Source organism: Acinonyx jubatus, chromosome C2 (genome assembly GCF_027475565.1).
Source record: "Acinonyx jubatus isolate Ajub_Pintada_27869175 chromosome C2, VMU_Ajub_asm_v1.0, whole genome shotgun sequence".
In the NCBI taxonomy this organism is placed as follows: domain Eukaryota; kingdom Metazoa; phylum Chordata; class Mammalia; order Carnivora; family Felidae; genus Acinonyx; species Acinonyx jubatus.
This window is the reverse complement of record NC_069384.1, coordinates 155,064,320-155,086,474: the sequence shown is the minus strand read 5'-3', so window position 1 is coordinate 155,086,474 and position 22,155 is coordinate 155,064,320. Positions and strand designations below refer to the sequence as shown.

The window sequence follows — 22,155 nt, the reverse complement described above, 5'->3', positions numbered from 1 at the left end:
GCTCCGAGCTGTCAGCACAGAGCCCGACGCGGGGCTCGAACTCACGAACCATGAGATCATGACCTGAGCCGAAGTCGGATGCCCAACCGACTGAGCCACCCGGGTGCCCCTCGCGTGAAGTTTTAACACACGGAAAGCAGTCCTATGCATCATGTAGGTGTAACACATTGGGGGAGGAGAGCCACGTGGGAGTGGGGTGTACCAACCCCAGAGGAGTAGTCCTCTGCGTGGGGGGGGAGGGTAGAAGATGAAGGGCTTGCAAGGCGGAATCCGTTGTGTTGGCCGTGTCCCTGTCTTCAAGAAGCTTGGGGGGTGGGGAGGGGAGGGAGGGCGGGGGTGGTTCTGTCATTCTTCCCAACTCCATGTGTTTGTGAAATATGTTATGATTTTGAATAGGAAATCTTCCTAGGAATAGGAGTACTTCCTATGAGGAATAGGAAATAGGAATACTTCCCAGATTGATGAGAATTAAATTTTTGGTTTGTGTCCATTTGCTTTAAGGAAAACCAGTAAATAAGCAGATGTGCTGGGGAGGGCGGGGGTGGGGGGCCGTCTGTTGTTTCCCAAGTTTTGCAGCCACTGACTAAGCTGAGGGAAAAGCCTACTGGGGGATATTCCAGGCTCCGTGTGCCCAAACCAGCTGTGCGCACAGCCTCTGCTGTCCCCTGGGGCGCGGGGACCCCGTCTCAGAGTCCATGCCCCAGCCTGGCTCTTACTCCGGAGTCAGCACCAGCCAAACCTGCAGCTGAAAATGTGGCGACTTCTGGTCCTTCAGAGAACGACAGGGGAAGGTGGGGAAATCCAGGGGTGTGTTTGCGTCGGTATCTTTTATGCTAGTACTGAACAGTTTTTACATTTACAGAAGGAACTCCATTCTGTAATTAGAGCGAAAAGAAGCCACCGGTCATGGACAGTTGTTCCGATTTCCATCCATTGATTTTTCCAACCTGAGGATAGTCTGGGATTTTTTGTAACACTCCACTTTGCCTGAAACAAACTGAACCGTGAAACTACTGGTCTGTGAAATGATTGAACAAATTAAAAATGTGTGTAAACAGCCAGATCAAAATTAACGAGAGAGTCTAACAGCGTAAGCAGAGGCCCCGTAACAAAAGGAACAAGTCTTTAAGTCTGTTTGTGCCACACTTTGTGTTTGCTTTTTTCCTCCTTTCCCCCCTTTTTAAGATGGAATGTCATCACCCAGAGTGATTTCATAACAAGATGTGAAATGTTGAAGTTTTTTTATTTTGTTCTTTAGGCTGAAACTATGTTCTCCTTTAGGTCAGGAATAGATTGCGTGATGGAGAGTGCTGGCTCCTTTGTAAATGCTTTGGAGCCTGTCTTAGGCTAATTACTCTGGAAGCTGAAACGAATGGTCTGTGGGGCCAAGGTTGTTGATACTTTAGGACCAAAAAACGAAAAAACCTCCCAACATAGTTTTTAAAACCTAGCGCTCCTAATTACTAACTAGATAGTAGAAATACATACATACATACTTTTCTTCAAAAAACAAAAAAACCAAACCAGAGGCAGACTCCAGTCCATGGTGAAAGATGATTAAGGAAAACAGAAAAAGGTCTTGTCGTGACGGACTGTGGCCTGATTCTTGGCCAAGTACGTGCTACTGACCCTGTGGTTTCTAGCATCCCTGCGCTTTGCCTGGCCGTGCCGGCCACCGCTGCCACCCCCTACACAGAGCCACGGTCTTCTGTGGCCAGGAGAGCTTTTTGAAGCCGTGAGGAATGAGACCACAGCCAGCCAGCCAACTCTCTGTATGTGGTATCCCTGGCGATCTCTCCACCTCCACTTTCTGTATCTGGGGAGGACCGGTGAACGTTCGATGGGGAAGTGAGTCCACACACCCCTAAGGTTTATTACGGTCTAATCAGACTTCCCATTTATTTCTGCCTCCTCCGGAAACCATATTTACACAAAAGGAAAAACACAAGAAAATAATAAATCCAAAAGGTTGGTGTATGCAAACACAGAGCCTCCACTGGCCATCCAGAGGGAGGACGGTGTGAAGGCGGATGAGACACGGGGAGAGGAAGCCCCTGGAAAGTGCCCCTTCTCGTCACCCAGTCTTAGGTGGAGTGGATCACCAAAGATCACCTAGTCCTTCTTTCTGTGAAGATCCTACCTCAGAGCATCAGATATTTGAAGAAAACCAACAGTATGAGAAAGACACCAGGATGTGCTGATTTTTGACAAAGACCCAGATGTGGTGCAGTAGAGAAAGGATAGTCTTTTCAACAAATGGTGTGGAAACAGTTGGGTATCCAGAGGCCAGAAAAACAGAAGTGAACTTGGACCCATGCTTCGTACCAAAATGGCTCATAGACCTAAACAGAAAACCTAAAAGTATAAATCTTCTAGAAGAAAGGAAGGGATAAAATCTTTGTGCCTTGCGTTAGGCAAAGATTTCTTAGATACAGCCCCGTAAGCACAATCCATAAAAGAACAAATCGATAAATGGCACGTCATCAAAATTGAAAGCATGCTTTTCAGAATCTGCCGTTTCTATAAGGAGAAAGCTAAGAGAGAAGCAGGAGAATCTGCCAGAAGACTGTCGGGGGGGGGGGGCGCCTCTCAGACAGAGGCTTTTACTCTCCGTGGGGTGGAAGCGTGCTTCATCAGACAGGTCGGCCTTCCAGCGTCCTCCCCACAGCTGCTGCCCCTTTCCCTACCGGACGGGAGCAGAGGCGGGGCGGCGAACGAGTCCGGCAAAACCGTAGTGTGCTGAAATCCAAAACCTGTTCTCACATCACGGAATCTACTCCTGAAGCCTGTTTACACTCTATGATAGTTAACTAGTTAAATAGTTACGCTGCTTACACTATACGTTAGCTAACGTGACAATAAATTATTGAAAATAAATAAATAATGAAAACCGTTCTCAAGAAAAGCCACAGAGGAGCTCACCGTTGACCCATGAACGACATGGGGGTTAGAGGCACTGACCTTCCCCCCCCCCACGCAGTTGAAATTTGCATGTAACTTTTGACCCCCAAGACACTTAACTACTAATAGCCTGCTGTTTGACTGGAAGCCTTACCAATAACATACATAGTCGATTAATACACATTTTGTATATTAATAGGTATTATATACTGTATTCTTATAATGAAGGCGGCTAGAGAAAAGAAAGCGTTATTAAGAAAACCGTAAGGAAAAGACATCTGCTGTACTGTATCTGTTGGGAAAAAAAATCCGTGGGTAAGTGGGCCAGCGTGCTTCAAACCTGCGTTGTTCAAGGGTCAACGGCACCTTCCTCGGCATTTTCCTCTGGAAAATACGGAATTTGAGGGAATCGGGGAGAACGATGGCTTGGAGCCACGCAGCCCTGTGTTTCTATGCTGAGACCTGGGCTCGTTGGCTGTGGGCGTGGGGCCTCACTTTGCGCAAATCGGTTACCGCGAGTGTGACGTGGGAAGTTCCGTGAGGACCAGGGACAGGGCGGCCAGGTGCCCCGCAGGCAGGCGTCGCCCCTCTCCCAGGGGTGCGGCGTGATGGTCGGGCCTCCTGCTGGCTTCGCCCGCACGAGCACGGTTCCTCCAGGTGTAAAAACTGCATGCAAGTGTAAGGGTTATTGTTTTTTTAATTGTTTCCTATAAAAGCTGATCTTTCTGCTAGAAGAAGTCTAGGCTCTAACATTTTAGAGGGGACTAAACAGTCCTGTGCGGGACGGAAAAAGTCCAGGAAGGGAGCCAGGCGAACAAGTCAAGAGGGGAGGGTGGAAGGATTTGACACACGGGAAAAAGGACAGGTGAGGAGTTTACGCCGGGAGGTTTTCCCGCGGAGGGCAAGTCCGGACTTTTCAAGTAGGAGCTGCATGCCGGGCCTCAGGACAAGAGGACAGAATGGCAGCTCGGAGGAAGCCTGCTGCGGGCCACACGAGGCCGCGGGGCCCGCAGGTGGGCCCGGAGGACGCAAACGTGAGGCCTGCGCTGCCAGGCAAGGATGCCGGCACTTTGGCACGTATGTGGGAGCTGATCTGCCCACACGTGTCCCCGCTGCCCGCCCCCCTCAACTTGCCCCACCTCCCCTGAGAATGAAGTGTGAGTGTGCACACCTTTTCCCTCCCCGGGAGTGCCCCTCCTCTGCCGGCTCTGTCCCTAGGCTTGTGCGTGGCGTAGCGTCGTGGGGACCGGAGGCAGACAGCAGGCCCGACTGCCTTCTGAGGAAAGGACAGATGAGGGGGCAAGAGCTCTGGGACTGGAGGAGGGGGCAGGGGGCAGCACCTGGGAGGGCTTTTCCGAGGAGACGCCGAGGAAGGAGCCACGCCTGAGGGCCCCCGGGAGCTCGGCTCCCGGGCCGCTTCCTCCCCCCGATGCCGGAGAGTCTGAGGAGAGGGAGACGAGGTGTTGGTTCACGCTGGAGGTCAAGACTTGTGACTGAAAGGAAGGGCAGACAGATGGCTGCATGGAATGGAATGGCCGCCTCATTGGGGTTTCTAGACGAGGCCTAAAACGTCAGAGTAGAGCAAGCAGCACCTCAGAATTCACGAGAAGAAGGGACTCGTTGGAAAATCGGCCCGTGTGACCTAGAGAACTTGGTAATTTAGGGGAGAAAAACATGCCCAGACAGGGCCTTCAGTCTACGTAGACTCCCAAACCGCAGACATGACATGTTTAGTTGAGAAGACGCTTAGTAACTTACGGGAGAACGTAAGTAATGATGAGACACGGGGACTTTCGTAACCTGGGATCTTTTGGGGTTGTTTCCATATAAAGACTCAAAGTTATTAAATGAACGTGAGGTGTAATGTAACAAAAGCCGTTGTGTGGGCCAGTCCCAGGGTTGAAGGAACAGCCCGGCGATGGCACTGAGGAGCGAGGTAGGTTTTGGCTCTCTCTCCACGCAGCGCGGTTAGGATCTTGGCTTTCGTCGTGGTCGCCAAGTGGATGCCGCGGCTCCAGGCATACTGTCGTCACACACTCCTGTTCAGAGGCGGGGGTGGGGAAAGGTGGCTTCTCCTCAGGGTCTCTTTCTATTCAGAAGGAAAATCTCGCCCAGAAGTCCCTCAGGAGACTTAGTCTCCAGCCCCACTGGGCGGAATTTAGTTGCCCGTCCATGCCCTAACCGTCGGGGAAACCGAGAAAGCGCCTGGCGTTGCCGACGTCCGGAGGGAAAGGTGGGCTCCTGGCACAGGGAAGGAAGGCGCCAGGTGGCAGTCGGAGGGAGCGTGCCGTGTTATGACAGGTTCACACTGGCAATCAGCTGTGAGAACGGAGGGTGCGTGAAATGAAACCAGCAGTAAAGGCGGAAAGGCCATGGAAGGTGCTAGAGGAAGGCATTCAGAAGGGTCAGGACAGGCTTCGGTGATGAAGGCCACAAAGGAGAGGTGAAAACGTCATCAGGACAAACTGAAAGGCTACTGTTTTATTGAAAAAAAAAAAAAAAGTGACCAAACAACACGTGAAAAAGCAGGGCTGCCTCCTGGGCTGCACGCTCCAGTGAGCTAGAGGCTCAGCTGCAAGAAGCTGATGCAAGCAGAGGCTGCAGGCATGGTGTCCGGGACAAAGGGGCATGACCCTGAGGCCCCCTCTCCGGCCCAGTCTCCTTCTCTGTACTTTTCTGCCACTTAATCCCGCGGTGTCACCTCCCCGCTGCCCAGAGCCCCCTCTCGGCGACTGCTCAGCAGACACCCTCCCCGATGACTCTTGGCCAAGCGCGTGCTTCTCCGGCCTGCCCTGGCCCCAAGTCCCGGCGGACCACTACGGCCCCGTTTCCCCCCACGGACCCCTAGCACTCACCAGGCCTCAGCCCTGCTCGGCTCGCTGCCGGACCCAGACTCGACTCGGGGGGCTCAGGGGATCCCCGGCGTCCGCGCGGCGCCCGGCACGGCTTGGTGGGCACCTGGGACTCTTCGCCGGGCTAGTCGTGAATAAGTGAGAGCTGCAGCCGCATCGTGGCATGCTGGGAGTGGTGTCTGAGGCGCGAGGGCGCCTGTGAGGACAGGCTGGGGGGGAGGGGGAGGGAAGGCAGGTGGGCCCGTGGTGAGACCGTTGCACCGGCTCCACGAGGGGCCCTGTGACCGTGACGAAGACGTAGAGGGCAGGCACAGCAGGAATGTTCAGGAGACAAAGCCAACCACGCCTGGCCTTCTGAGGCTCCTGAGCCGCGAGCTGCGCACCTCACGCTAAGCCGGCAGACCACCCGGCTTCAGGAGAGGATCTCAGATTGAGTTTTGTCACTTTGGCGCATCCAAGGGGAGAGGTCAGCCGGGCGTTGGTGTCGTGAGCCTTGTGTGACTTGGGAAGGAAATCTGAGCTGGGCGCAGGGATGTGTGTGTGCCCCGCGTGCCGGCGGTGACCAGCCGGGTATGCGCAGTCCCTCCCAGGGAGAGCACCGCCCACGGTAGCCTGTGGCCATTTACGTTTAAGTTGGTCAAATTAAATCAGACCAAAAATTCAGCTCCTCAGTTGCACTGACCACATTTTAAGTGCTAAGAAAACATTCCTGGCATCACAGAATGTTCTGGCGGGGGTGCTGGTGCAAAGTGAGCAGAGGGCCTGGAGTTGACCCTTGGGGAGTGCTTCCAGAAGAGGCTGGGTATGGGGCCGGGGGAGGCGGGAGGGCTGGAGGGCCAGGTGAGGTGCCACGTCACAGTCACGGGCAGCGGTGCGGGGGGAGGTAGCGGCAGGGTATCCGGGGCAGCCGTGAACGCACCAGATGAAGCCCAGAGAACGCCCTTGGGTCCGGCAACATGGCAGCCAGGTGACCTCAGAGGGATCCTTTTCAGTGGGTTCACGGGCCGGGAGCCACGGAGGGGTGGCTGGGGAGCCAGAATGAGAAAACAGCTGAGAGAGACCATTCTATGAGCAGGTTCAGCTGGGAGAGTGAGAAGGAAACTGGATGTCCACAGAAGGGAGAGTGGGGTAGGCGGTGGAAGGGAGGATTCTGTTTGCTTGTTTAATGAGAGAGAGTAGGATGTTTAATAGCCTAAAGAAAATCCCAAGAATTTATCCCCCAGATACACTCAAAGGTCATAGGGACACCCTGGTTTAGGGGACTAGTTCAATGAATTGTCCCATCCATACAAATCCTGCAGGCACCCAAAAGAAAAAGGACTTCCTGCAATTCCTGATACAAAACTCTCTCCAAGATTTATTTTGCAACATGCAGAAGAGTATATTATGCTACCCTTATATGAAAAACAAGAAAGATACCTAGAGATACCCTATGTTGATAATGGGGGGGTGGGGGGGGTGGGCAGGGTCAACGAAACAAAACTTCCGAAGGAATGATCACGAAATTGGTCATGTAACAAGAAATCGCCTCCAGATGAGGGGCTGGGGAACAAAAGCAGGAATGAGTCTTTATTCACAATATTTTTATAGTGCTTGATTCCTTTAAACTATGCACATGTATTTTAAAAATAAAAACATTTTATTTTTAAAAGTCACTAGAAGAATTTGGTTGAGAGAGAGGTTAAATAATCAGGAGAAGTATTCCACCTCCCGCCTCTCTGGCCAGGACCCCTCCACCTTTTATTACTCCATTCAGCTCTCCGTGGAATCCGGCATATTTTAAAGTCATGAGTTTTCTGATATTCCACGCTAGCCATCCCGTCTTTTCTATCGCCGGACAACAAATTATCCCCAAACAGTAAACAGTGGCTCTCTCCCACTTTCTGTGAATCTGCACATGGCTCCCCGGGGTGCCTCTGATGTCGGGCAGCGCTGCAGGCCCCCCAGAGCTGGACGGGCTCACACGCACACCTGCCGGGAGCTTCAGGGCCCGGATGTGGGTTCCCCGCCACGTGGGCCTCTCCACGGGACCACTCACAGAGCCCGTGCAAGAGAAGGAGCACCTGAGACAGAAGCCACAGCCTCTTTGTAACCTAACTTCAGAAGTGACATCCCCGCGCCTTCGCTGTGTTCGCTTGTTGAGAAGTGAGTCACTAGGTCCGGCCTACATCTAGGAGGGAGGGTTCCACAAAGGACTCGTACCAGGGGCAGGGGCCAGTGGGGGCCAGTTAGAGGCTGCCCAGCACACATCCCGAAACAGCCCAGCAGAGTGCTGCTTTTTATGTGATGTTCTCTTCCAGTTCATCAAAATACTCACAGATTCATCCCTGTAAGCTCTTACCGTGACCTTTGGCCTCAGAATAACCTGTTGCTGTTTTACCATTCTGCAGGAATACTTCGTGTCAGATACTTCCTGAATCCTATCCATTTGATAAAATTTGGGGAAAGTTTGATAAAATAGGAAGGTGGCCGTCCTATTCAAAATCACTTAGGGAACAGAACATTCTCCTGTATCATACAAGAGAAAGGCCTCGATTTTAGGAAATATCCACTGATGTGTTTGGGGGCAAAGGGGCATGTTGTCTGCAGCTCACTCTCAAATGGTTCAGGAAAAAAACAGAGCGAGTAAGGAAGCACACAGGGCAAAAAGAAAGCAGCTGGCAAATCCGAGTAAGAGTATTTCTGAATCCCTAGTACTATGCGTGCGAGCTTTCTGTAAGTTTGAAATATGACAATTAAAAGCTCGGAAATAAAATTCTCAGACGCGTCCCAGACCTGCTAAATGAGAATCGCAAGCGGGACCTGGGAAACTCGCTTTATGAAAGATCCTCAGAGGCATCCTGGTTGCCGATCAGCAAGGTGCGGGATGCCCTTGGAGCGTGGCCACACCACCGCCCTTGGCTCTCCTCCAGCCGTGGAATCGGCCCCTTGGAGGGAACGGGGCGTGGTGGCAGATGGGGGTCTAAGTGTGCGGCCCAGGAAGATGTGCTTGTGGTCCCCGCAAGGGGCAGAAGCAGCGGGTCGCAGCGCAGGGCTGTGCCGAAGGCCTCCCCGCCCTGCCTCTTTGGGCGCCTCCCAGTCCCCGGCCACACGCTCCGAGCCCTGGGCCACCCCGGTGACCAGCGCCGGCCTCGGGAGCCCACCGTGTCTCGGGGAGGCCAGCAGGCAGAGGCATCGTACCGGCTCTCGCGTCACTGTCCCCCTGCTTGCGGCGCGTGTGGCACATGCCCGTCCTGCCTGCGGCGGGCTGGGGGGTGCTCCCCGGAAGTGTGCCTGGTGCTCCGGGCTTCCAACGGCGGTGGGCGGTCACGGGCTTATGGGAGGCTGGGGGACCAGAGACTGCTGCCGGGCCAGAGAGCATGGCCCCCTCAGAGCTCCCCGCGCAGCGGCCTACGGACGGGCAGGAGACGGAGTGAGGTGGGGGCCAGGGAGCAGCGGGAAAGGGGGCCAGGGGTGGGCTCGAGGTCCAGGCCGGGCCTGTCTGCCTGGGAGCCAGGAGCCCCGGAGTCTTGGGCACCGGCCCGGGGGCTGCGGGCGCCTTGCATCACTGGGGTGGTCAGCTGGTGGGGTCGCCGGGACTGGGCGAGCCCCTTCGTCCACGCGCCATCCTTGGTGGGGCGTGGGCACCCGCGGAGGGCTCTATTTCTGTTGGGAAATAGCCGCCTTCTCACGGGGCCGAGGCCTCTCAGCCCTGACTCACCGCCGTGTTGTTGGGTTCCGCTTCCGCCCCGTGCGTGGTTTCCTCTCGTGGTCAGCCTCCGCTTCCTCCCGGCCCAGGACGCCTGGCTGCTGCAAGCCCGGGGCCCGACTGGCTCTTCTGGCCACGGAGGTCTTCGTGTTGACGCCAGTTCCTTCTTGGCAATGAGGGCGGCGGGGCGCCGTGCGCGCGCTCCTGCTGTTGGCCCTCTCGGGGGCTTCGCTCTTCTCCAGTGGCTTTCGTGCCCTGCAAGTCAGGCATCAGAGGAAGCGCATTTCTCCACGTGCTTTGCCACGCACGTGCCCGGAACGCTCGGTTCCGAGGGCAGAAAACACACGGCGTCTACCCACAGCCCGGCACCGCTCTATGATTATAGACCTGGTCAGGCTGGTCGCTTTGGCTCGTCCCAGACAACTTGCAGAGACGCTGATTTCCTCCCCCCCCCCCCCCCCCGAGATGCACGTGAATCAGCTGTGACTCAGCTGCAGACTTTGCTGGGTGACGCAGAATCACTTCACCAAAACCTGGCCGCGTGCTCTGTAAACGTTTGCCCTGCGTCCTCTTAACAAAATGACCAGGTCGTTCGGGGCGAGAGGCGAAAGTCCTCTGTGTTTCGTTACTTTTACCAGGGGTCCCCTGTCAGCAGACACCTTATTTCTCACGCGGTCTGCTGTTCTTGGCTTCGCGCAGGGAAACAGCAGCAATGGTGGAGGAGGAACTAAATATCTGAAGGCACGTTTTACTCACCACCTATCAGGTGGATCGGCTCATGTTCCTAAACAGCAAAGCGAGGAGGCAGAGTTCTGACACTCTGGGTACGCGACTTGGGTAGAAAGCTCGGCCGTGTGGCTCAAGCAGGATTGTGTGGCCGACAGCTTATCCCACACTGGGACCGTGAGCTCGTCTGAAGGCCACACCAAGGACAGCACCGGTCACCCAGGCTAGACCCCCATTTCCCTGGAACTTTCCAGATTCTGAAAAGTGTGATGGAAACAGAAGGAAGCCATTGTTGCTCTCACAGCGTGAAATACGGCCACGTTTTGAGACCCAGAGGCAGCGAGTAGAACCACACGGAGTTGGAGTCAAGTCCGAGGTACTAGCTTCTTTCCTGCGGTAGTGTTGGGAGCTTCTTGAAGCTCCTTCTCCCTCCGCTTGTGTGGTCTTCTGCATGTGGTACGTGCCTGTAACTGCAACATTTTTGTCCTAGCTTTTCCTCCTTCTGAATTGGCAAACAATTCTTTTCTTTGTTTTGTTTTGTTTTGTTTTTTGGTTTTTTTGCCAAATTACCTGAATTTGGTAATGCTGACCTCACTCAAAGAGCCAAGACCGTCTTCTAAGTTCCTTTGTGCCTTCAGGTCCTAAGAACAATCAGTCCTTAGAACAATTGTACTTCCGTTACGTGGCATTACATATAGAATAATAAAGTAGCTGCTATTGTATATTTCTGTTATTTTGGAGGGAACCCCAAAGAGCCTTTGGAACATGGTCGGAACAGGGATAAGCCCGTGCACGTGCACCTGCCGCCTCTCAGAGCCTCACCTGATAGTACTCCTCTGACCGTGGCATCCCAGGAGCACCGCTCTTGAAGGCCAAGGCCCGGAGGGCGGGATGCACTGAGTGGCTAATCCAGGACTGGTTCCATAGTTCATTTCAGCGAGACGCCGTAATCGCTGCAGTTTGGGAAACCCCACCTCGGTTCACGTAACCCCAACACGCACCGGGCCGTATCTCCCCGGACACTTGGGAGAAACGCGATGTGGCCTGATTAGACCGCGTGAGGGGTGTCGGCCGTGAACGCTCTGTGTTCCGATCACACGAGGGTCTTGGGTTTCTTTGCTCTCAAAGACACGTGTTTGCAAAGAAGTCCTTTCTTACTCACAAAAGTGATGAGTTTCATGCCTATCTAATATTTTTAACCAGTGAAAATAAAAAATAGACATGAGTTTTCAAAACCCCATCCGGCTTGCTATTCTAACTCCACCTGTTACAAAGTCTGACCTGGACCCGTCCGCCGGCAGGAAGGTTAATGGGAAGATGGTCCCTTGGACGGCGGTGCCATGGAGGGGTGTCGGTGGCCTGTTGCCACTTCAGTCCCAGATTTCAGGAAACACCGACAGCCTAAACGTGCTCAAGAGCGTGTGACGTTCCTGTCCCCCTGTACTGGGCCGTCAGCGTTGGTTACGGTCGCTGCCACTCACCCATGAGGGGATGTAGGTGACGGGAAGGAAAGCGAAACAAAAGATGTAGGAGAAAAGCAGTAGTTTTTCTACTTAACGAGGCTTGTAGACGGGCGCGAGTAGGCAGCAGCTGCTCGGAGGGAAAGGGACGTCGAGCGAGTGAAGGCTAGAGCCCGTCTTGCACTTACAGTGCTTTTCCTAGAGAAGAAGATCAAGGACGGTCAGGTAGATCGTGCCGGGTCCCAGCTTTGCCCGTGTTCTTCAGAAGGGACACCGATGGTGGCTGTCCTGGTTCACAGCACGGGCACCCGGGGCAGCCGTGCTCGCCTGCCGGGGATGGGACCCTGCCCCCGGGTGAAGAGGACACACCTATCTCTCAGGCAGTGGAGACGATGTAGAGCTGTAAACATCGCAGTCAGTGTTCTAACTGTTGGTTTGGTTTTATGTGGTTTTAGTCGTAATATCGCGAAATACCAGATTGACAGAGGGTAGAGAGGTCTGTGTTTATCAAAGAGCCATATGGTGTTTGGATGGGGGACAACAACCGCATTGTCCTGGGGAGATCCTGAAGATGGTGGGGGGCACTTGGGCCTTCTCCGTGGCGTGCACCTGGCCGGAGTTTCACAAGCATCTTTCTAGTCTTCGGTGGTGGGCGAGGCGCGTCTGAAGGCCGGGACCAGTCTGCAGCGGGCCGGAGCCCTTCCCTGGCTGCGCACCCCCAAGACCCCACGGCGGGCGCACAGAAAGGGGTGTGGGTGCCTCTCGGGACAGAGACACAGCTCACCCTGTGCCGCCACCCCCACTCATCCCGCTGCCTCTGTCCTCGTAGTGATGGCATGGCTTTCTCAGATTAAAGGTTATTCCCCCTTAATACTTAAGAAAAATGTTTATTTTAAGCTTTAAAAAAACACATCTCTGGTTGAAACCCTGATGTGGGCTGTAGACTGTCTCCTGCATTTAATTCGGTGGAATGTTTACCTCAGCCCTTTTTTTCTGAACTGTCTGGCCTTCTGCTCATGCCGCAGTGAAATCCTGCCCCTCCTACTCCTTGACCCAGGACCCCTGTGGGAGGCTGGGCCCTGGGTTCCCTCCAGCGACCACCACATCACCTGCTCACCCCACACTCGGAGTCCTCTTAGAGACCTTTGATTTCTGTGGTTAGTCCGTGGTGTTCATTTCTATTCTTTGGGCTCTTAATTAAGCCTTTGCGCGGCACCTCGACCCAACCAAATTGTTGCCGTTTCAGCTGCTGGGTCTCTAACTGCCACCGAGCCATGGCTTTTACTGAAGGAGCAGCCACTGGTGCTTTCTGCCCTTCATCCCTCTGTGACTGTCCTCTGGCCTGTCCACTGCTCCACTCGCAGCCCGAACCCTGAACCCTGGGATGTCCCTACCCAGCAACCTAGGACCTGTGGATAAAGAGGAGAGTTGACCGGATCACCCTGGGCCTTGGCTGGTTACAAGCCCTCCGGGTCTCATCTCCTAAGGGACCCTAGTGACCTGCGTGTAAGCTTCTGCGGTGAGAGAAGGACGCTGCGTCCCTCGCTGGCTCCCAGGGCTTCCAGACAGAAAAGGGAGTCACGTCCTGAAGGCCCCCAGCGCCTCCTCCCTGCAGTCAGATCAAGAGGGGGCCGCTTCCTGAGGAGGTGATGCTGTGAAAGGCTCGTCCAGGAAGGGCCTCCTGCAGGCCAGACGCTTGCTCATCTGGGCCATCTGAAGAGCTGGGTCAATGTCTTGAAGAGTAACACCACCGGTGTGTCAGTATCATGGGCTGATGAAGGGCAATTAGATTGTCCACCTCCATGTCTTCTGATAAACAGCCCGGTACCATATTGTAGCAGACATAGTGGATGGAAGGTTCCCTTCCGCATTTTACTCTGCAACATAACATCGCACCTAGAGATCTAGTCATTTCAGCGAAAGAGGCCATTGGGAAAGTAACTCAGTTTTTTAAAAGAAACTTAGTCATTTGTCCTCTGATTCGGGGCAAGCCAATCACCAGACTCTTTTTACGTGCTTATTTGCCAAAACACAAAATGCTTTCTCCCCCTTTCTCATGCAGAATTGGCGGCCCCTTCGTCTGACTCATGTGACTTCCCAAGGACACCCGTTCTGTGTCCTCCTCACCCTCGCTGTTGTCACCCTCCTTCTTATGTGGTCATGATGCTCACAGGGCATGGCCGTTTCAGAAGTACTGATTGTTTCACCCGTATATTTATCTTATTTCCTTACGATTACTCGTAGCTTGCTTTTGATCTCGGGGACTCTGGCTCTTTTCGTCTATGATGGCACTTCTGTTCCACGTCATCCGTCTGCATTCTGACCTGATCCCCGTGGCAGGATGCTGCGCCATCCCCCTTCGTGGATGTCCCCGGGCACTCCAGGACCCGACGCTCTTACTCTCCATGCTGGGATCTGCGTGTTTCCAAAATGCATCCATTCAGTTCGGCTGCCTTTGAAGCAACACCTGTTACCGGTTTTCTCTCCTCCCGTGACGAAGAAGACATCACTTATTTGAACCTTGGTTGTTCCTGAATAACTGTATTCAGGACTATCTGTACTCCCCTTTCTGTGTTTAGTGAGCTGCACTTTGGTACCAGACCTGGGTCCTGACTCTTTCCGTGTTGTTTGTTGGAGGGGCTCTCCTTAGTGGCCGGCTCACCACGAGCCTTTGGGCACTTGTGATTTTGCCAATTAACGTTCCAAAGCATTTCCCATATTTTCTGGTTCTTGTGCCCTTCAGAGGCCTTTCTTTTGAAAGAAGAAGAAGAATGCCAAGGATTTCTGCTTCTTAAAAAAAAATTAACTCTCAAACTTCCTTCCTGAAGTCGTAAGCAACTTCTTACTGTCATGCGTAAAATCATGCTCACAAGTCAGGATGGAGGTGGACGCGGTGGGTTCCAGGGCCGGACTCCCTTGGTTTAGAGGTTTAGCAGAAGCAGAAACTCTGAGCCAGGTGGGATGGCACAAAATTTAGGCTTCGCCAAGGATCAGAAAAGTCGCAGCAAACCCTCTTGAGATGGAAGTGTGATCCAGCTGAATGTGCGTCTCGGAGCACCGGTGGCCGCAGCGGGAAGCTAGGTGGCGTTAAATAGCACAAAACCAGAGCAGTGTCGGCATGCTGGGCGCAGGCCTCCCGTGAGCTGTGTGGCCTCAGCAGGCTTCTCAGCCTCCCTGTGCCTCCGTTCCACCTTTGAAAGGATGATGACGGTATGTTTCTCGTAGGGTGGTCATGGGGAGCAAATGAGTTAATACAGAGTTGAGAACAGCGTCTGGGATGTGTTGTGATGTGACTGTTGGTCACTGAGTTGCACAAAAATAATAGAATGTAACAGACATTGAAAGTTGTATCAATAAAGCAGGAGGGGGAATGAGGTTTTGATGTAGAAGCAGAATTAGAAATGCAGGAAACGGGCAGGTGGAGAGGCAAGTAGCCGAGACTTCCGTGGAGCTGCTACAGAGAACACGCGTGAAGCACAGGGCTGGTGTGGACGCACCTGCCCGTGCCCCGCAGCCCGTGGGAACCTAGGGAGCTGGAGCGTCCCCGTCGCAGGCAGAACGCCCGGGTGCTGGCGAAGGTCTGCGGCATCAATCGCTTAGTGATGGCACCCACGTTTTGCATAGATGCAAAGGATTGCACTTAGAAGCCGGTAACGCAGAGACGACACCAGAAGCCACCGATGGAATGTGGGAGGACAGAGGCCATGAGCAGCCCTGACGAGGCCTTTCTGCACCTAGTAACCCTTACCAAACCCAGCAAGGTGGGCCACTCTCTCATCAGTTTTGCTTTGTATTCAGCACCTTTTAGCCACTCGTAGAACTTCATCCCATCGACAGATACATCACCTTAGCAGCCCAGGCTTCAGAGATGGCCGTGGCAGATCGAACACACTCGGCCCCCTCTTCCAGAAGAGGGAAGCGTGAGAGTAAGTGCATACCTGGGGATGGCAGGGAAGCAAAGCCTCTGGCTTCTGTAGGCCCCTCGCTCTGCACAGAAAGTCATTTACACTCTCAGGATATCTGTGGGGTTCTCCTTCCAGGAACCTTTAACTTCTGCGTTTGGAAATTCAGCTCTGAAACCCAACTATGCAGAGAAAGCAGGGCCTACACGGTTATTTAAGAAGTAGATTTTTTTTTAGTGTTTTTAAGTGAAACGGACTCTACCCTCCCCAGGGTCAGCTCGGCAGTTAACGGACTCGTGGCCCCCAGCGCCTCACCCGATGGTGGAACTGGGCCTGGCCACCAGGTCTTGGAGCTTCTTTGGAGCTGGGTTTTGATCTTGGAGGAATCTTCGTTTCCAGCTGGGGTCAAGCTGGTGATTCGGCAACCTTCCTGGCGGCCCTTGAGTTTCCTCCTCCAGCCACTTCCCCGGCTGTCATCGCGGGCCACCCGAGCCAGAGCCAGAACCACAGCTGGCTCTGGGGGAACCAAGATTCCTGTCCGCACTGAGGCCCAATCCTAAGGGGCCCAGACCCGTACTGCGACCAGGGCAGATAACTAGACCTCCAAAATCCTGGAATTTCGGGCGTAAAGCCCACACGCTCGTGTCTTTTCTGTGATCCCATACGTGTGACCGACACATCTGTGGTCCAGATAGTGATGCTCGCTTCAAGAACGTGAATGTGTCTCACACGCGCGTGTACTGCAGTTTACTTGCCAGCTCATGGTGGTCATGCTGAGTTACGGGCTGAGCCCTCATCGCGCTGGCTGCTGCTTGGGGCTCCAGGCCGTGGTCCCTCTGCCACAGGTATTTGTGGAGAGCTGGCTGCAGCTCCCGCACCGTGTCGTGGGCCCCTGGGGGCAGAGGGCAGTGTCGTATCCTCTCCGGAGCACGCACTAGGTGGATAGAACATTGAAGCAGGAAAACCCTGCACATAAGCGTGGACAAAAGCAGACGGTGCGAGCAGAGTGCAGGAATTACAGTGGAGGGCGACGGCGACAGGCAGCCCCTCTGGGCCGAGTGACCTGCGGTTCAGTCCAGAACCTATGAGAAGGCCCTGTGGTAGCATGTTCTGGTTCCCTGTTTGAGAGCCCGGCTTGGGCTGCTTTTGGACGGCATCGGTGAGTCTGGGAGGCCGGTGCTGGGAGCGGTGGGTGTGCCTGGCAGGTGGGGTCGGCGGGGCCCCACGGCAGACAGAAGACCGGGGAGGGGCACAGAGGCATCCGCCATAAGGGCTCAATGTTTGGTCGGAGCAGCACGGTGATCGCGGCCCCCGAGAAGGGGTGAAGGAGTAAAGCTGCCCCCGAGAAGGGGTGAAGGAGTAAAGCTGGCTGGGGTGGGGACGCGGCACTCAGAGCGCCGGCCTGTCTGATGCTCGACAGACCTCGCATTTTGTACGTGTTATGAACCAGACCCTCCAGGGGGAGGGGTGCTGTACGCAGGGCCCCCAGGACAGCCTTGGGGGGGCCACTGCCCCTGGGCCCTCCTGCCCCGTACCCACTGCTGCGGGGCTCGTCGGAGCCTGAGGGCAGATCTGGAGCCTTTAATCGTCATATTAGAATGTGTTCCAGAACAGTGCTGCTTTGAGGGAAGCTTTCCTCTAGATAGAACAAATGAAAACAGTCTTGGGGCACCCGGCTGGCTGAGTCAGAAGAGCATGTGACTCTTGATCTCAGGGTTGTGAGTTCGAGGCCCACGTTGGGTGTCGAGATGACCAAAACTTATATAAAGAAGAAAACAGTCTTTGTGGCATGGCCCATCCTTCGCTTTCTTTTTCACCTGAACCACCGAAATTGCTTAATTTCGCCCTGACTCTGGCCACATGACCCCAAACAAGCTGCCTGGCCTCAGCGTGGTGGTGGGAGACAAGAGAAGACCTGGGTTGTGCTCGCCAGGGGTGCGGGGGCGCGGCTGTGCGGGAAGGAGGCTTCCTGTCAGTGCTAGAATCCCCCGGGGGGGGCGGGCAGCTCCATCAGAATGGAGGTGGCCAGGGGACTGGTGATCCTCATGCCCCGTCGCCAGGCCTGCACCCCCGAGGCCGGCAGGACGGGGGGGAGCAGGTGCTGTGCCTGAACTGAACTGAGCCAGCCCCAGGCCAGCGAAGCCCCCGGTGAACGGTGAACAGGAAGGCGGGAAGGCAGCGGCTCTCTCCGCCCTGCGGCCGGGAGCTGAGGTCCGGCTTTTTCCGTGCGGTGCGCGGCGGTTGCTCCCGAGCGGGAGCAGGAGGGGTAACGGAGTCGTTGCGAGCATGTCGCAACCCAGGCGGTAATGGGATCCGTCGGTTGTGACTTCCTGAGCGCTGTGAACGGAGGGATCCCGAAGCTGATCGCGGGTTCGGTCTGTACTACAGGCTGGGCGGGCGAGGGCCCCCCCAGGTCTCAGAAGGCACCTGCCTACGCCTCCTCAGGGCGCAGCGGGCCCGCTTATGCGTCCTTTCTTGCGCGGAGCTGCGCACTGGGACCGCACACTCAGCGACTGTGCTCCCCTTATGATCATCACTAATAAGGACGCAAGAAGTCAGCCTGTACTTTTTAAAGAGTTGTTTGGAACATGAGTGTTTTAACGAGTCACGAATTAGGGAAGATTTCATTCTCTTCGTTCTGATGCTTCTGGTGGGGAGGAAGTCGGCACTATTATCCTGCTTATATTTTCAATAAGGTTTTAATTTAGGAATCCCTAAAGAAGCCAGGTTTTTTTTTTTAAAAAGGAATAATGTTGCCCCCCTACCCCTACCCCCGCCCCAGGCAAAAGAAGCCAGAGGGCTGGGCTGCAGGAGGCAGACTGGTGCCCAGAGGGAACAGCCCGGTTGGGCCCTGCCCTGTGACTCTGCCTGGGCCCACAGCGTGGCCCAGAAGGGAGCCACCCGCCTCCACTCCAGCTCGCTTACCCGCGCAAGATGGCAGTCAACACATCAGAGACTCCCAAGGCTGGGGACGTCTCAGGAGAAACCTCAGAGACCTGGGCCCCCCTACAGACCAGTGAGTTAGCATCTCAGGGAGGGGCCTATGAATCTGCATTTAAGAGAGTCTCCAGGGTCTTAAGCGGCCACAGGACTGAATGATCATGAAGGTTCTTTCGGATTAGAACATCTGTGCTTCTTAGCGTTAATTCTGCCAACACTCATGGTCTCCCCTGGGCGGGGAGGGGGCTCAAGCCCCTGGCTCCTCTTTACCAGGAGGGTGGGGTGGGGGTTCTGTTACAAGTTCATAACAGCAGATGGGATCTGGACCCTTCCTTACCTGAGAGAAGTCGTCACAAGGCCTCGTAGCTTCTGACTCTTTCGGGAGGAACAGAAGAGGCCTGCCTGTTGGCAAGGGAAGATTTGGGTGTCGCTCACTGACCTCAAAACCAGTTTAACTCTTCATCTCTGGCAAGCCAGCTGCCACAACTTGTTTCTTCTGAGCTGCTTGAGTGTTTCTTTGGGCTTTAGCCATGGGTTTGGAGTTCTGGTCCTGCCCCGGCTCAGCGCGTCCAGCGGGGAGGACGGAAGATACAGGGAGACGAGCCAAGCCTGAGCTCCCCTCGTGGCCAGGATGCTCAGCCCTGTGCTGGCAAAGGTCTGGGGAGCACAAGCCTTCCCGCCCACTGTGGGCCACGTCTCCGGTGGGGTCACAAAGCTCCATGAGGCAGATCAGGCCCCACGGGACCCACCAGAGAGGGGAAGGGCGGCAGGCGGGCTTGGCCCAGCCCAGCAGATTGAGGGGCCTGGTCCGTCCTCCTTACAGAGATAGGTGCTCCTGGCAGACTGCTCCTGCTGCCTGGGCTGAGGCCTGAGAGGGTGGTGGGGTCGCTGGCCGCCGTTCCTACCTTTGCAGCTCAGTGCGGGTAAACTGTGACCTCGCGGATGCCCCCTGAGCTCGGGAGCCGGCCACCCTGAGCAGGGGGGGCGGGTGCTTCAGGCAGGGAGGTGGGTTCCGAGTCCCTCCAGTCCCTCCCTGGCCTGCGTGAGGTCCCACCTTGGCCTGAGAGAAGAGTCACTGAAGGCCGGGTCGTTCTGGGCAGAGGGCGCGTCCCCCAGAACCCTCGGCCCGGCTGCCCGAGAGCGGGGTGCCCCTCCTGGGAGACCTGCAGACCCCCTGCAGCCCCCCGTGCGGGCAAGGGGCTCCCGGAGGCAGTAGTGAGGGAGCAGCTGGCGCCCTGCGGGGAGCCTCAAAGCCCCCTCTGGATCAAAACCCATTTTGATTTTCCTCCCACGTGAACGCTGGGGGAGCATGGCTAGAAGACTCTCTGACCAGCCAGGGAATAGTCTGTCCCCCTTGTAGCTCTAGTTTAGTTAAGTCTCTTTAGCCTCTACTTTCTATGGTTACTTGTCAAATCAGGAAATAGGTTCATATTCTGTCTCTCATCAAAAGACCTTTAAGAAGGTCTCTTAAGTATTAAATGGCACCAGCTGGGAGAGTCCGCCGTGAATCCGGCACCTTTTGCTGTTTGGGGACAGCTACCTCAGCCGTTAAGGGGAAGCGGGCTCGACCCTCACGTGGCCTGGCAGTTCTGCTTCCCCCGGTTGGCGAACTAAGTCAAGCCGTCACCGTCGCCCCTCGGGCCGAAGGTTGTGCAGACATCGCCGCTGTGGGTCCTCAGGCCAGGGTCCGCTCCTGCGCCCGCGTCCTGCTCCGGTCGGCCGGCTGCGTCCCCTGCAGGGAGAGCCCGCTCCCCCGCAGACTGGTCGCCGTGACCCGCCTGCCCCCTTCCCCAGCACGAGCCCTCCCAGAGCCGGCTGCGGACGGACGGACGGACGGACGGACGAGCAAAGGCCCGGCAGTTCCCAGCCCACGGGGAGAGCGGCCGCCCGCAGGCTCCCGCCGCCGTGCCTCCCGTGGAGGACAGGCCGGGCTCAGAGAAGGGAACCTTCTGGGGTGAAGTGGGGCCTCCGGAGGCCCGGCAGATCTGAGGGTCCTCACAAGGGGAGATGGGGTTGAAGTCTTGATAGCCCACGAAAGGGGTTCCTCGCCCTGAAAGCCAGAGGGCACGTGGTGTCCTGTCCAGCCCCGCGTGGGGCAGGGGGCCTCCCACAGGGGCAGCCAGGTTCCTGGGGCAGCGGCGGACTTTGTGCGCAGAGTTTTGTGCTTCCCGTAAGTAAGTAACGGTTATCGAAAATCAGCGTGTGTATTTTAGGCCAAATTCCAAAGGAGTTACTCATTTTTTCAGCAAACAAGCAGAGCCACCGTCGTGTTTTCCAGCACCCACGGGACAGGGGGCTGCGAGGGTGGGGCCCCAGGACCTCCTCCCCCACGGCTGCCGCCTGTCCTCGGGCGCGGGCTCCTTCCAACACTTCCCTCTGAGCCTGGCGGGCTGCGCCTCCGTCACGGCCTGGCCCTCAGCGAGATTTCATAGGATGCCCCCGGTGGCACGGGATGGCCGGGCGTGGTCCTGTGGCTGCAGGGACAGACGACTGCTAAACATATCCGCTGTTTTGGCCCATCTGCTCGGGGCCAGGGATCTCACCCACGGTGACCCCCACAGCCACCCTGCAACATGTGCACCACGACTCCCATTGTGCAGATACGGAAACAAAGGCTCAGAGGGTCACCCAGTTCGCAGTTGCCCCCGTGTCAGTGTTCCGGGCCCCCTGCTGTGTCGTCTCCCTGCCCCTCTTGTTCTGGGGAATCCGGCAGGGGAGGGGGGCCGGGTTTCCAGCTGCTCCTCATTTCTGGATCCGTAGAATCCCCACCGCGCTGGGTTCCCAGGCACCACATTCCCAGCCAGGCCGCGGGTCGCGTCGGAACGAAAGCCACGACTTCTCGGCTTCTCTGGGTTCCGAGTGCGCTTCGCCGGAGCCCCAGGGGCACCACCGCCACCCGCGCCACCCAGGGGCCACCGCTCGGGCTTGCGTGGCTCACCCAGTGTCCTGTGTTCTCTCAACAGCAAATGAAGCTCATGGCCGAGAACCTGAAGGAGGAATCAAGGGAAGGCCGTGAGGAGGAGGAGGAGGAGGAGGAGGAGGAGGCCTGAGGGCCGCCCGGGCTGCCCTGCGCGAGGGCACGGGGGCACCTGGACCCGGACCCGATGCGTGGCCCATGACGCGGTGCCCGGTGGCAGGCAGCCCCGCCCCCCGGTGTCCTGGTGGGGGCCCGTGGAGCCCCCCACCAGGCCGCACGCCGCTGCGGCTGCCCCCCTCCCCACCCTGCACCGCCCCGGGGCCTCACCCCTCGCAGCCAGCCGCTGTCACGCCCGCGGCCTGGGCCGCCTGCCGAACCCCAGTCGAGGGGGGACGTGCGCCGCGAGGCCGTGTCGCCGGCACCCGGACAGCTGCGACCACCCCTTCCCCGGTTCTGTTTCGCGGTGTGTCCCCCTAAACCACAGTAACGGAGCCATTAAAGGCAACGCGCACCTCTCTGACTCCTGCTTAGCGCACGTGGCCTGGGAGGCCCCCCTTCCGAAGCCAGCCCCGGGTCACGTCGTGGGGGGTGGGGGGGAGAGCCAGAGGCGGGGTGCCGGCTGCGGGGCTCGGTTGGGGGCGGGGCGCCCGTGCGCCACCCGCGGAGCCTGGGGCCGGGCCTGGGGCCCAGGCCGTCCTCGTCCTTGGGAGGTGAGGTTCTGTCCCCGCGGGGGGCCTGGCCAGGGCCGCTGGGGGGGGGGGGGGGGGGG

General features: G+C 56.4%; 1 protein-coding gene and 1 long non-coding RNA gene across 4 annotated transcripts in view; one reads left to right on the top strand and one right to left on the bottom strand.

Moving 5' to 3' along the window:
- ANO10 (anoctamin 10) overlaps positions 1-22,155 on the top strand; it is a 283,614-nt gene that overhangs the window by 241,499 nt on the left and 19,960 nt on the right. The window contains exons 13-14 of one of the 3 annotated variants that reach the window (XR_003414386.2): positions 13,872-14,837; positions 21,433-21,907. The exons of 1 other annotated variant lie outside the window; for it this stretch is intronic. Coding sequence is in view for 1 of the 2 variants with exons in the window: in XM_027040520.2 (XP_026896321.1) it covers positions 21,433-21,519 (87 nt within the window). In the remaining variant the exon portion in view is untranslated. Of the gene's footprint in view, positions 1-13,871; positions 14,838-21,432; positions 21,908-22,155 lie in introns of those variants that run through there. One more of the 3 variants, XM_027040520.2, reaches the window with a different exon arrangement.
- Positions 10,686-16,861, bottom strand: LOC128315352 (uncharacterized). The gene is made up of 2 exons (XR_008298113.1): positions 15,566-16,861; positions 10,686-14,930 (listed from the first exon to the last, which is right to left on the bottom strand). It is a non-coding gene; the product is annotated as an uncharacterized LOC128315352 (long non-coding RNA).